Source organism: Belonocnema kinseyi, chromosome 9, assembly GCF_010883055.1.
Source record: "Belonocnema kinseyi isolate 2016_QV_RU_SX_M_011 chromosome 9, B_treatae_v1, whole genome shotgun sequence".
Taxonomy (NCBI): domain Eukaryota; kingdom Metazoa; phylum Arthropoda; class Insecta; order Hymenoptera; family Cynipidae; genus Belonocnema; species Belonocnema kinseyi.
The window spans coordinates 83,395,760-83,410,571 of record NC_046665.1 but is presented as its reverse complement, the minus strand read 5'-3'; the positions used below and the strand labels follow the sequence as shown (position 1 = coordinate 83,410,571).

General features: G+C 26.9%; 1 protein-coding gene across 4 annotated transcripts in view; it reads left to right on the top strand.

The window, feature by feature from the left end:
* The first annotated feature begins 1,514 nt into the window (after positions 1–1,514).
* Positions 1,515–14,812, top strand: part of LOC117180110 (survival of motor neuron-related-splicing factor 30) — a 20,778-nt gene continuing 7,480 nt past the window's right edge. For 2 of the 4 annotated variants that reach the window (XM_033372439.1, XM_033372438.1), the window contains exons 1-5: positions 1,515–1,922; positions 2,242–2,465; positions 5,599–5,748; positions 11,227–11,383; positions 11,562–11,727. In XM_033372439.1, coding sequence (XP_033228330.1) covers positions 1,884–1,922; positions 2,242–2,465; positions 5,599–5,748; positions 11,227–11,383; positions 11,562–11,705 — 714 coding nt within the window. In that variant the 5' untranslated portion in view covers positions 1,515–1,883 and the 3' untranslated portion in view covers positions 11,706–11,727. Of the gene's footprint in view, positions 1,923–2,241; positions 2,466–5,598; positions 5,749–11,226; positions 11,384–11,561; positions 11,791–14,812 lie in introns of those variants that run through there. The other 2 variants (XM_033372440.1, XM_033372436.1) reach the window with 2 other exon arrangements.

Genomic DNA, 14,812 nt, shown 5'->3' with positions numbered 1-14,812 from the left:
AGTTCAGCGGGACTGCATTTGACAGCTTTGAATTAATGACATAAACTCTTATCAAGCTGTTCAATGATTAAACTTTAATTTTAAGAAAAAAATGTTAAGAACAAGTGTAAAAAACGTTTCATGAGTAAGGAATTCTAAAATCCCGCCCATATAGTCACGTAATGAAATCTAAAATACATTTGTAGAAAACTAAAGGCTCTTTTTGACCTTCTGTCATTCGGTCGTCGACCGAGCACCATACCGAAATATCTTTTCGCACCTCCGAAAAATTCAGTGAAATCGAGTAATATTTTAGTAACCTTTCATTGACTTTCAGAAGATAACTAAAATATTACTAGATTTAACTGATTTTTTCGAAAGGTATGAATGGACATTCCGAAAAGTTGGTCGATCCATGATGTAATAGAGAAAGGTGTGTTACCGCGCAGGACCACTGATAAAAACTTCCGAAAATCCGCCATATTGAGGAATGAACCAATCAGAAAGCGAAGATTTAATTTTTAAGAAGCTCGCAAAAAAAGTTGACGAAAAGACGAATAAGGAATTTAAAATTCTTATGGACGCTTTGATGTGTTTAGCTAGAACTAGGACATACATCCGAGTAAGGGAACTGAATAGATTAAGAAAAGAATCTAACCCAGTTACTCGCATTGCTGCATGCACCGCAGCCAATAGAAAGTATATTTCTTAAATACTTATAAATTCATAAAATATATTGATAACTTTTTTTGTTATATATTTATTTTGTTAAAATAAATATGTTTTAAAAAATATGTTTAGTCTTGTTTTCATTCACGAAATTCCGTTCTACTGAAAACAGTTTCATTCAAATCGTCGGCATGGTTTTTGTACGATTTCAGTTCACATATTTTTCATAATGCCATTTGTATACATTCTATAGTTGAAAAATTTTATAATACAATTAATACTTAAGATTAACAAAACGATTCATACATTTTTGCTGCAAGTTTTGAGCGAATAGAAAAATATTACTTTATTTTCCTTGCTTTGAAATTTGATTTCGCGCAAATTCATCTAATTGGTGGATTCGTCAATATAGCAGCGTTTTGAAAGTGCGCAGAACTGGACGAAAATTCGTCTTCCAAGAGAGCTTCTCTAGCTTCTCTATTACATCATGGGTCGGTCGACGACCGATTAATGTATGGTGTAAAAGAGCCTTAAGGACGTAATAAAGCAGTCCTTCCAATTTCTAATGTTCTTGTTTCAACTTAGTATCAACCATGGACATAGGAAACAAGGGACTAGGCATGCCATTGCGGGTGATGCAATGAGAGGGAGGTCCGCCACCTTTTGATGTCCCGCGACAAACATGGCAGCGCCCACATGTTTATATTTTCATGCACAGTTTGTCGGCAAAAATGCTCGTGCGCATAATCAAATAACACATCGTAAGATGGCGGCTCTCCCCACTTTCGGAATTCCCCCCCCTGGATTCAACTCCTCTAGGTCAAGTTAGGATGGCATGCCTAGTCCCGTGTTTCCTATGTCCATGGTATCAACTCTCCCTTCTCTAGTTATTTCCATGGTCCATGGTGAATGGTCAGATTCAGATAATAACATGAGCGACATGATCTACAGCTAGCAGCAGTGTTTAGATTTTGGCGATTTTGGCTTTTAATATTATTATAATATAATATTCAAGTCGTAAAATATTATAGTAACAGTACTTATTATGGGCAAAGACATTGAAGAATAACAAAATCGTTTTTGGTGAATAGAGTTAATAAAAACTATTAATTAGACAAAAGTATTTTGGGCTTCTTGCAGTAGTGTTATACATTAATAATAATAACGTTTTCTCTCTCATTTTGTGGATTTTAAGCCTTGAAATCAGTAGATCATCGTTGAAATATTATTTTAATATGGATGACCTGCAGAACTACAATCTGCAGCTTCAACAAGTAAGAATCTCATAAGTATAATATTGTTTTCAAAGTAAAACTGCAGATTAAAGAAGACAATTCTGGATAGATATTATAGGTTAGGGACTCTTTTTAAAAATAAATTTATCAAACGTAAAAGTTTATGGGTTATGGCCTTAATTTCTCCTGTTTAGCACAATTAAATATTGCAATAAAATGATAATTTAAGGAAATCCAAGTCATAATTCGCTAATTTAAGATTCAGTTTTGTATACGTGTTTTTTTTTGTTTACCTAAAATATTTATGTAAACTTATTCTTTATATATCAGAGCGATATTAAATTGTCAAATTTGTCAGGTTGAAGCTGCTCTTACAACTGATCCAGCGAATAAAGAGTTACTGAAATTAAAAATTGATTTAGAAGAAGTAATAGAATTAACGCACGATCTTATCAAGTCACAACAACAAGAAAAAAGACATAGTGATGGAACAGATGTTCAAGATCCTGTTTTACTGGCAGTATTAGCTAATAAATGGAAGGTGGGAGATTTATGTATGGCGCCCTGGAGCGAAGACGGAAAGTAAGTTTTTTCATTATTAACGTACTTGCAGACCTCGGACCCCCAACACTATTGACACTATTTTCAACCAAAAATATGAACTTTGAACTAGGAAGATTAATTTTATTCCAAAAAATTTGCACTCAAGCAAATACATTCATTTTTAAACAAATTATTTTAGAACCATTCAGATTAATTTTTTACCAAAAATAAAAAAAATTTCCGGGACAAAATAAATTTTTAAGTTGAATTTTTAACCAAGAAAGATTTTTCAATCAATAAGGAAAAAATAGCTCATCGAGAATGTTGAATTATCATGCCGGAAACATAAACTTTCAACAAAACAGTTAAATGTCCAAACAAATAGTTAAATTTTCAAACCAGAAGATTAATTTTTTACTCAAAAAGGTGAATTCTAAGCAAAATGCATGGTTTTTTGACCAAATAGTTCAATTTAGAACCACGTAGATTAATTTTCCACTAGAAAAGAATTTTTAACTAGATTAAATTTTTGTTTTAACCAAATAGTTTATTTTTTGACCAAAAAAGATTTTTTAATCCATAGAGATAAAAATGTTGAATTATCAAGCCTAAAACATGAGCTTTCGACGAAACAGTTAAATTTTCAATAGAAAGTGAGTGTAAAATGAAGAATAATTTTCTACTCAAAAAGATGAATTTTTTGCAAAATAAATACATTTTCGACCAAATAGTTCATTTTAATATCACACAGATTAATTTTCTAACCAGAAAAGAAGAATTTTCAACAAAACATCAAATTTAAGTTAAATAGTTGATGTTTTAACCAAGAAAGATTTTTCAATCCATAAAGAAAAAAAAAGTTAAATAAAAAATGTTGAATTATTATCATTCACGAAACAAGAGGTTTCAACTCACAGTTGAATACTCAATAAAATAGTTAGATTTGCTACCAAAAAAATTGAATTTTCTTCCCAAAAAGATGAGTTTTCAGCAAAATAAACACATTTTTGACTGAATTGTTCAATTTAGAACCAAGCAGATTAATTTTCTATCATAACAGAAGAATTTTTAGCAAAGCGTCAAATTGAAGCCAAATAGCTGATTTTTCAACAAAGAAATATTTTTCAATCAATGAAGAAGACAAAAACTTATCAAAAATGTTGAATTATCAGGCCTGAAACATGATTTTTCAATAAAACAGTTAAATGTTCAACCAAATAGATAAATTTTTAACAAAAAAAAAAAAAAATGAATTTTAATCCGAGAAGATTAACTTTTTGCTCAAAAACGTGAATTTTCAACAAAATACATACTTTTTTTATCTAAGAGTTACAGTTAGAACCAATCAGATTTATTTTTCTACCAGAAAAGTAGAATTTTCAACAAAACATACAATTTTAACCAAATAGTTGGATTTTTAACCAAAAAAGATTTTTCAATCCATAAAGAAAAAAATTCATCAAAAATGTTGAATTATCAAGCTTAAAACATGAGCTTTCAACAAAACAGTTGAATGTTCAATCAAATAGTTAGATTTTCCACCAAAAACATTGAATTTTCTACCCAAAAAGATCAAATTTTCAGCAAAATGCATACATTTTTTACTTAATTGTTCAATTTAGAACCAAGCAGATTAATTTTCCACCATAAAAGAAGAATTTTCAACAAAACATCAAATTTAAATCAAATTGTTAATTTTTTAACCAAGACATATTTTTCAATCCATGAAGAAGAAGAAAACTTTTCAAAAATGTTGAATTAGCAAGCCTAAAACATGAGCTTCCAACAAAACATTTGAATGTTCAATCAAATAGCTAAATTTTAACAAAAACTCAATTTAAAACCAGGAAGATCAATTGTCAACCCAAAACTTTTAACTTTTCAAAACGAAAACATCAACTTTCAACAAACCAGTTTTATGTTCAACTAAATAGTTAAAATTACCACCAAAAATTTAAATTTTCCATCAAATGGTTGAATTTAAAACCAAGTCGATTATTTTTCTCCCAAAAAATAAGTATTTTCAATCAGATATATACATTTTTAACCAAAACAGTTTAATTTTCAACCAAGAACGATTTTTCGATTAATAAGGAAGAGATTTCATTTAAAAAATGTCGAATTTTAAAGTTCAAAACATGATACTTCAACAAAAAAGTTTACTGTCAATAAAAAAAAGATGGATTCTCAAAAAAATACGTACATTTTTAATCATATATTTTTTTGCAACCAAGCAGATTAATTTTCTATAAAAAAATACGAATGTAAAAAAAAAATTACTTAAATTTCGAACCAAATAGTTTGAACAGCGAATGTAATTTTAGTCCAGATTTTATTTGCTTAATTATAGCTTATATATTTTTTCGTTTCGAACCTTTTTTAACCAAATAGTAGAATTTTTGAACAAAAGAAGATCTTTTCTTAACCACAAATAGATTGAATCAATTTTTATTACGGACAATTTAAAAAAAAAAAAACAGTTTAATTTTGTACCAAATAGTTGAATTTTATATCAAACTGTTGGATTTTTAAGACAAAAAAAAACGAATTTTCTTTGGTTGATATTTCAACAACAAAAAAAGATTGTAATACAAAATAAAAAAGCAGTTAAATTTAACCAACAAAGACGAATTTTCCACAAAAATACTTGAGTTTTAATAAACAAACAATTTTTTCAACAAAATACATCAATTTTCAACACAGCAGTTCAATCAAAAAGTCTAACATTTCTGCACATAGAGATAAAATATTTAACCGCAAAGATGAATGTTTGACAAAATAGTTGATTTTTTAATAATAAGAAAATTGTTAGTTAAGAAAGAAAAAAAATGCGATGAAATTGTTTAAATATAATTGAAAAAAAAAAGAATTTTCAACAAAACAGTTGAATTTTCAGCCTAGAAGTATATGGGCATATATAATAATTTATGATCGGCCCCGATGCTTTATAACAAACAATAAAAACAAACAATAAAGTTCATTTTTAAGTCTTAAAAAAACTATGACACTGTCCTGACTGTTTGCTAAAATTTATTACACTATTTTCGATCTCTAAAGTGAGTCCGAGGCCTGCGCTTAAAATATTATATTTCCTTTTCTGACTACTTTTTTTATATCAGAGTAGGAAATAATTGTTTTTCCAGAAAATAAAAGTTCCATTGAATTATTTCAGGTATTATGAGGCTACCATCGATGCAATAAGCGAGGATGGAGTAGTAAATGTCACGTTTAATGAGTACAAAAATACAGATGTTACAATGCTCAGTCAGCTGAAATCTATAGCTAAAAGACCTGCTTCTGATTGGGCTGATCAAAAATCAAAGTGAGTAGCAGGGATAATTTTAAAGTGTTCAAGGACCTAAATGGTCCAACAAGGTTCCGGCCCGGACCTGGACCCTTCAGAATTTGAAGGTTCGAGGTCCGGGCTGGGTCCTTAAAAATTTACAAGGTCCGCATTTGGTCCACCCACAAAATTTAAACAACCAGCAGAAAAATTTGCTTTGTTGCCTTCTCATTTTTCTTTCCTCTTCTTTTATTTCTTTCAAAAAAAAAAGAAATTTTTTCTTCTCTCATTTAGGAAAAATGTTATACTTTTTTTCTAATTTCAATGGGAACATTTTATAGTGGTTGTCCAAATTTGGTCATTGGATTCGTGGTTTTATTTTCAGGAATTCTGCACATTACTTATTATTTTTGCAAATGTTTTTTTTTTTATTGTGATTTCATGATAATGGAAATAAAAAAGACGAAAGAAATAAAAAAGAGAAGAAAGGGGATTTGGTTGATGGCCTTCTCCAAGGTGGCCGCTAGACCGGGAAACCGGGAATTTTTTGGGGCCCGGAGTAACCGGGAAATGACAGTGCATTTTTTTCTTGGCCGGGAACGTTACAAATTTGTAGAAGAAAAATCTGTCCACGTTCGATTTCAACAGTTTTTAAATAATTAGTGGAATTGTTATGTTTTTCAATTATGCTATTATTTAGCATACAATGCCTAATTCAAAATTTTTTTACTTTAAAAATTTTCCATTAAAAAATTTTATTTTTAAGCTTACATTTTTAATTTAAAGAATTTTTAAATGCTTTCTTAAAGTCTTGAAGAAATAAAAAATAATAGCCTTTGATGTTGAAAATGTTGGATAAAAAACATTTTTATTTAATAAATATTCTTTTTTAAATTTATCTGTACTTTAAGTAATAAAAAGTGAACAAAATAGATTTGACAAAAACGATTTTAAACCAGTTCAAAATTTAAGAATTTTCATATTTAACGTTAAAACTTAAACGGTTTCAATTTCATTAAAGAAATGTGAACGTGTGACTGAAAGTTTATAAATTATTTTCAAATTAAAAATAACTTCATAATAATATATTCTTAATGAAATTATTTTATTAAATTTAAAATATTAGTCTAAAATATTCAATTTTCAACCCATTCAATTTGAAATTTTTAATTAAAAAAAAGAATAATTATGGAATATTTAGCAATATTTGAATTTTTATTTAACACACGTAAATTGGAACCAATTATTTAAAAGTAAAGAATCTTTAACTGAATTATTTGACATAGAAATCCTGGAATCGTTAAAATTTCGAAGGGCTTTTAAACTTTGAACGTTACAATTTTAATTTTTGTATTTGAAAAATTCTTAATTTGTAAGTGAAAATTTTTAATTTTTTGTTTTTTGAAAATTTTGTTTAAATCTTTGAAAAACTTTTTAAATATTCTCTTAAAATAATTGTTCAAAATGAAAAGTTATTTTCTTAGGAATCTTAAGAAAATGTTTTTATTCTTTTGAAGCCTTTCACAATTCTTGAAAAGAATCTAATTTTTTTGTTTAAAATCTGCGAAAATCTACATTTTGTTTTACATTGAGTTTGAATCTTTTCAAAACTTCTACATCTCTTAAAATTACTCAAATTTCGCCTACAAATAATAAAAGGTCAATTGTTATTTGGACGTCCAAATTAAAAAGAAATTTTCTAAAAATTGCGGGATTTTCTGAAAATTGTAGAAACAATTCAATTAATTTTGACAGATATTTAGAAATTCTGAAAAAATATCAAAAATAATTTTAAATTTAAAACCAATTTAAAACAACTTCTAGATTTTGAAATAAAATTTTGAAGCTTTCCAAGGATGTTTAAACTATTTAGAAAGAAAATAATTTATTTTCTAATTTAAGAAGTGTTCAGTTGAAATGTTTTCAATTTTTCAGTATTTGATGTTTCTAGCTTAAAATTCCCTAAAAAATTATATAACTTTGAAAATTTTAAAGTTCATTGATTGATTTTTTTTATTTAGAGCATTGAAAATGATAGCGAGCGTTTAAATAAAAAAGTTTTTACTTAAAAACTTTTAAATTTCAATTTTAAAAGTTCAAAATTTAACCGTTCCACTTTGAGTGCTTTCATTTGCAGCTCAGTTTTTATTAACTCAAGTAGAAAATTTCTTAGGATTAGTATTCGATTTTTTAAATTTCATTGACCGTAAATTTATTTTATGTATTAAAAAGGCCACCCTGCTTCTCATTTTTTCTCTCTTTTTTTATTTAATTTTTTTTTCCAAAGAAGAAATTTTTTCTTTTCTTGTTTATGAAAAATTGTATATTTTTTTCCTAATTTCAATAGGAACATTTTATGGTGGTTGTCCAAATTTGGTCGTTGGATTCGTGATTTTATTATCAGGAATTCTGCATGTTAATTTGATTATTAGACGTTAAATAGGATTTTTAATTTGATTTCAATCTCATTTTATTTTATATAATTTTAATTAAAGTTCCCATTGTTACAATAATAATCTGAGTGTGTTTATCATGATACGGATTTAATTTTCATTTCACGCTTTATAGATCTTAGATTTTTAAGATTATCTCAGTTTACTCTAATTGAATTATAATTTATTATTGTTTAAGAATATTTATTTTTGTTTACGTTAGTCAGTTATTCTTTACATGCATCCAAAGAGGTTTTATTGCTATATGAAATTAAAAATATATTTTAATATACCTAATAATGATTATTTATTAATTATTTAATGTGCTTTACTTAACCCAGAAAAGGAGGGGTCTTGATAAGAGCCTCTATCGGCCCCCTGGATTTTTTATTATTTTCATATTGTGGTGATTGAACTATGCTTAAAATTTAAGAAACATATTAATACTGTAATTATCGTTTTCATTTTGATAAAGCAAGCTCACACACTGTGCAAAAAACATTAATATATTACGTAGAGTCTTCTTTTTCATCTGATCTGAAGTTTTGGAAAGAAAATATAACAAAATCAGTCAAATAGTACGTTATTATGTATTATTGGAAGCCTTATATTTTTCACATTATAAAAAAATAATTATGATCTCGGTAATAAGCTTTAAAAAATGTTTTTTGGGGAGGGGCGATAAAAGGTCTTTATCGAAATCCCTCCTTTAACAATTTTACCGTAAAACCCCGAAAAATGAACGCTTGCTTTGTATTAATTAAAAAGAGAGCTTATTATACGATTTAAGGAAGGTGAAGTTTCATGAGTAGGATTTTTAACATTTTTAAATATATCTGTACTTTATGAGAGAAAGGATTTTGTTTCCATTGTAAGAAAAACATTTGATAATTTGTTGCTCTGTGAAATTTTTTCGCTGACTCAAGTTTGACAATCGAATTGATGATAGCCCAAACATATAGAAATTATCTTTTTCACTATTGTTTCCAAAAATTGATTTTCCACGTTTTGTTTGCTTTTACTCTTCATTTATTTAACTTGGAACAGGGAATTTGAGGAAATTATTTTCTTGAAACGAGAATTAGTTTAACGAATTGTAATTCGGATTTACAATAAAGGAATCCGCCACAATTCGAAAGTTCCCTATTCAAAATTTTAGATAAAGTACTTTAAGCATTTTTTAGAGTAGAAGTAGTATTTCAAAGAAGAAATGTTTCTGAATGATAATAGATTTTTTTACATTGTTCTTTGCAAATTCATCTTTTTTCAGTTAAAAATGCCACTACTTGGTTAAAATTATAACTCTTTTGTTAAAAATTATTATTTTTGTTTGAAGATTCATCATTTTAATTTAAAATTCACCTCCGGTTGACAATGCAACTACGTTTTTGAAAATCAGTTTATCTTTTTTCGGTTAAAAATTCTTTTTTCTTCATTTAAAAATTCAAGTATTCCAGATAAATATTTATCATTTCAGTTGAACATTTATCTTTTAGGTTAGAAATAAAATTATTTGGCTCCAAGTAAATTCTTTTACTAAAAATTCGTATTTTTTGTCAGAAATCAATCTTCTTGGTTGAAAACTTAGACGTTTGACAATTTATCTTTTTTAGAAAAAAGTAATTTTTTTATTGAAAATTCAACTATTTCAATTGAAGATTCAGTCTTTTAGTTGAAAACTCTTATGTTTGTTTTAACAAAAAATTTACTATTTTATGTTAAAAGTTTGTCTTTGTTAATTAAATTGCAACTGTTCCGTTAAAAATTCACGTCTTTTCTTTTGTTTTGAAAATTTGTATTTTTTGATAGAAAATCAAATCTTTTTATTAAAAAAATTAATCTTTTTGTTTAGAAATTCGTCTTTTTAGTTGAAAATCCAAGTTTTCCAGTTAAATATTAATTATTTTCGTTGAAAATTGATCACTTTGGTTGAAAATTGAACTGTATCGTTGAAAACCCGTTGTTTTTTTTCGTTTAAAATTAACTTTTCCACTAAAAGCTGAATTATTCCATTTTCTGTAAGAAATTGATATTTTTTAGAAGAAAATTCAGTACTTTTTCAAAATTAATTTATTTTTCAATGTTTTATTCTTATTTTCAGGTTAAAAATTCACCTGTTTTGTAGAAAATTCCACAATTTCGTTGCATTTTTTTCTTTATTAACTGAAAAATCTCTTTTTAGTTGCAAATTTGTCTTTATTGTTCGACAGTTCAACTTTTTTGGTTAAAAATGCAATTCTTCGGTTGAAAATTAATCTGTTTTTTTTTTAGGATTCAACTATTTTGTTTAAAATTCGTATTTTTGTGGAACTCAAGTGTTTGGTTGAAAATACATGTATTTGGTTAAAAATTCATTTTCTTTATATTAATCCTTTTTATTGGTTTGGGTTAAAAATTCAACAGTTTTGTTAAAAATAGTCTTGGGATTAACAAATTCTACAATTTCGTTGTTTTTTTTCTTCACTAAAAAAGCTTTCTTGTTTGAGAATTCAACTCTTGTTTAAAATTCGTTTATTATATGTAGAATATTTTCATTTTTATGTTGAAAATTAATCTTTCTTAGTTGAAAGTTAACTTTTTTGTTAAAAACCCGAAACTTGAACCCGAAAATTGAACCGTTTCGTTGAAAATCCGTTGTTTTTGTTTTCATTGAAAATTAATTTTTCCACTAAAAGTTTAACTATTCTATTTTCTGCTAGAAATTGATATTTTTAAAAAGAAATAATCGGTCTTTTTCCAAATTAATTTATTTTTCAATGTTTTATTCTTATTTTCGGGTTAAAAATTCACCTGTTTTTTAGAAAATTCTACAATTTGGTTGAATTTTTGTCTTTATTAATTGAAAAATCTCTTTTTAGTTAAAATTCTTAAAAATTCTTAAAATTAAAAATTCAACAGTTTTGTTAAAAATAGTCTTTGGATTAAAAAATTCTTCAATTTCGTTTTTTTTTCTCTTCACTGAAAAACCTTTCTTGTTTGAGAATTCAACTCGTGTTTAAAATTCCTCTTTTTGGTTTAAATTATTTATATTTACATGTTTTCTGAAGCACAGCAATATCATACTTATTGAGTAATTTTTTAAAAGAAAAATGCAGGTTGCTGCAGCAGCAGTTGCAGGCTCTGATCCCAATAAACAACGTGAATATCTTAAGAAAAAGAAACAAAAAAAATTGCAGCGATTTAAAGAACTCGAAGAAGAACGTGAACAAGAGAAGAATAAGTGGTTGGCATTTGCAACTAAGGTGACTACTGATATTTATTAATACTTTATATACTAGATATTTATTCCATATTTTGTGTTGTTGAAAAAATTCAAGATTTGCATTATTTAATAAATAAATTAGTACGTAATTTGTAAACTATTCTTTGGTGTGTCCACGATAGCGTTCACATTTTAATGCTGTGTCCTTAATTTTTTAGACTACTAAAAAGGGTGTTGTTAAAAAAAGCATATTTGCAACGCCGGAGAATGTGAATGGACGAGTTGGTATAGGGACGTGCGGAGTTAGTGGAAAGGAAATGACAAAATTCACAAATGGTGAGAAATGGCGGCGTGGCACATAAACTCAAATTGTATATACAATAGGTTAGTATCTCATAAATTAAGAAGCATCAAATATGGATTAAATTACATATTATATCAAATCTATAATTGGTTTTAATTTTTTTAACTTAGTTTTAATTTATAATTATTAAAGTATATATATATATAAAATAATAATAATTTTTGTAATTATTTCTTTTACGCCAAACTATTTTTATCATCTGATTGCTGAAACAATGCAGCAATTTTCATTGCAAATATATCACACGACTGAAGGGTACTTATTTTTATTACTTTACTTTTGGGAAACTGATATTTTGAAATAAATATATTTTACGTTTTACTGTTTTTCCTTACTTTTCTTTTTCAGTTAGTAATTTTTCAATTACGTACTTAAAATACTTAAAATGATGACTTCTTTTTTACTTAAATTACCTTCAGTAGGAATAATTAAATTGTTAAAATCTTTTACAATTAACATTTTTTAATTTCAACATATTTCAGCACCTTTTTTTATTATGTAAAAAACTACAAATTACAATTTTTCATTTCTTTCCTCAAAATTAGGGTTTCTATTTAAAATAACGAAAATTTGACATATTCTCTAACTTTCAATTCTCTGAAATCCATGAAATTCTTGAATCTTCTAAATTTCCTGAATTCTTTAAATTTTTCGGATTACCGATATACTCAATTTCTAAAATTTCTAGCATTCTCTGAATTCCTTCAATTTCATGAATTTATTTAATTCTCTAAACTTCCTGAAATTTTCGGAATTCCTTGAATATTTTCACTTCTGTATTATACAAATTCCTTGAATATTATGAATTATCTAAATGCTCGGAAATATCCGGATTCTCGGAATTTCTTGAATATCCTGATGTCCTTGATTTTTTGGAATTTAAAAAATTTTTGAATTCCCTGCATAGCTTGAAATCCCGTAAATTTTATAAAAAAAAAGGAAATGAGAATATACAGCCTTTTTATAACAATATGGCGGACAAGTTTCAAAAAAAGTATTCTATCCGCGATTTTGAATTTCAACTTTAGATTCGCAATCAGCAGCCCAAAAAAATCACGAGCGCCCTTTTGGCCGGTTTTTATTTTTTGTACGCCATATTGTATCCGTTATTTTTAATTATTTTAATTTGGGCTTCAGATTGTTAATCAGCGACAAAAAAGATATTCTGAATTCTCTGAAATAATAAATTCCTTCAATTTTTTTATGTCGTTTGAATTAAGGAAATTACACGAATTCGAGGAATTCAGATGATTGAGGAAGTTCCAAGCATTTCAAAAAATTACCAGGAATTTTGACAAATTCAAGGAATTCAGAGCCATTAGATGAATTCATTTATATCAGGGAATTCGGAGGAATTCAGAAGATTGTGAGGGAGTTGAAGGTATTTCATTCAAAGGAATGAAACATAGAAAATTTTGGAAATTGAAGTATTTCGCCTATAATAATTTTATTTTAAATTTTCCACAAATGAAAAATGTCGAATAAGCATTATTAACTAAAAAAATTTTAAGGTAGCTTTCGAATTTTTGCAAGTCACCTTTCATATTTATGTGATAAAAATGAGAATGTAAAAAACTTCTAATGAAAAAAACCATGCCTTTCAAATATATTTTTTTAAAGTGATTAAATAGTACAATTTAAAATTAGAATCCTAATAATCTTGTCTTGTATTCATATATTATTAATTGGCAGTGCAATGTTTTCATGATTCGCAGAGATGCTTTTGTTTGTTGTATTTCTGTTTTTTTTTTAATTGATTCGATTTATTATTTATAGTTTAGAAACACACAAGGGAAAAAGGAAAAAATGTTCAATTTATAATATATGAAATTCGTTCAGATTAATTGTATATCTTCGAAATTGTACAAATAATTAAATTAATAAGTGGAAACTAATAATTTTGAAATAAATATGTTTGACGTTTTACTTTCTATGTTTATTAATTTTCTTTTTAAGTGAATAAGTTTTTCATTATTTAAAATGCTTGAAATAACGAAGAAGCTTTGCATTTTGACTTTTGAATTAAAAATTTTTTAAATGTAATTTTGTTGATCAGTATTCAGCTCTATACTTTAAAAATTAATTTGTTTCAAATTGCAACCGTTTAAAATTAAACAACCTTGAATTTAAAGCATATATCGATACATTGGAAATTGTTTGGTTTCGTTTTCAAGTCTTTCAAAATTGATTGTGGGATAATAATTATATTTTTTATAGCAGAAAAAATAATTAAAGCCAGTAATTAGTTAAATAATTAATTTTAACCTGAAATTTTAGAGCAATACAAATTTGGCAGATTTCCTGAAAAGTCCTAAATTCCTTAAGGGCATGTGATACTTAGAAAATTGTCGATTTTACCAGTTTTAGGTTTCCCTGGCTTTTTTCTAGAATAATAAATATTTTGCCTTAAAAATTTGGGAAATGATAGCGAACATGCTAACTGACGTCTCTACACACTTTTTTTTGGGTTAATTAAAAAAAGTTTTTTTGAGATTAATTTGCATAGCGCTTAGGAAATAGTATCGATTTTTTCAGTGTTAGATTCCCCGGCTGTTTTCCTAGTATAAGAAATATTTTGCCTTCAAAATCTGGGAAATGATAGCGAACATACTAACGGACGTCCACACACACTTTTTTTCGTGTTTTTTTATCAAAAAATTTTTGATATTGCTCACAACGTGCGTGTATAGTTCGAGGTTATGTGTGTTACAATTCACCCGAGCATTACTTCCAAATTACACAATATTTTTGGCCGAAAACTTTGGACTTACAAATAATCATAGTAACTAATCTCCCGTAACTAACCTTGTTTGCAGGCAATCAAAAAAGTTTATTTCATAAATAGTTTCCAGATTATCGGAAAGGTAGAGATGAAAAACGACGTAACCTCAAAATAATGCATATGCATAAAATTTTTATTTAGTACAATAAATTTTTTTTATATTTTCTCTCAAAAAAGAGTCCGGGAAACTGTAAGTATCACATGCCCTTAAGGGCAGGTAACACAGTTTTTCAGTTCACTGAATGTTTTTTTGAACCTCAGAACTTTTTTTGTAAATAAAATATCGAGCTGAAACTTTGGGAAATGTATTAGAGTACAATAAA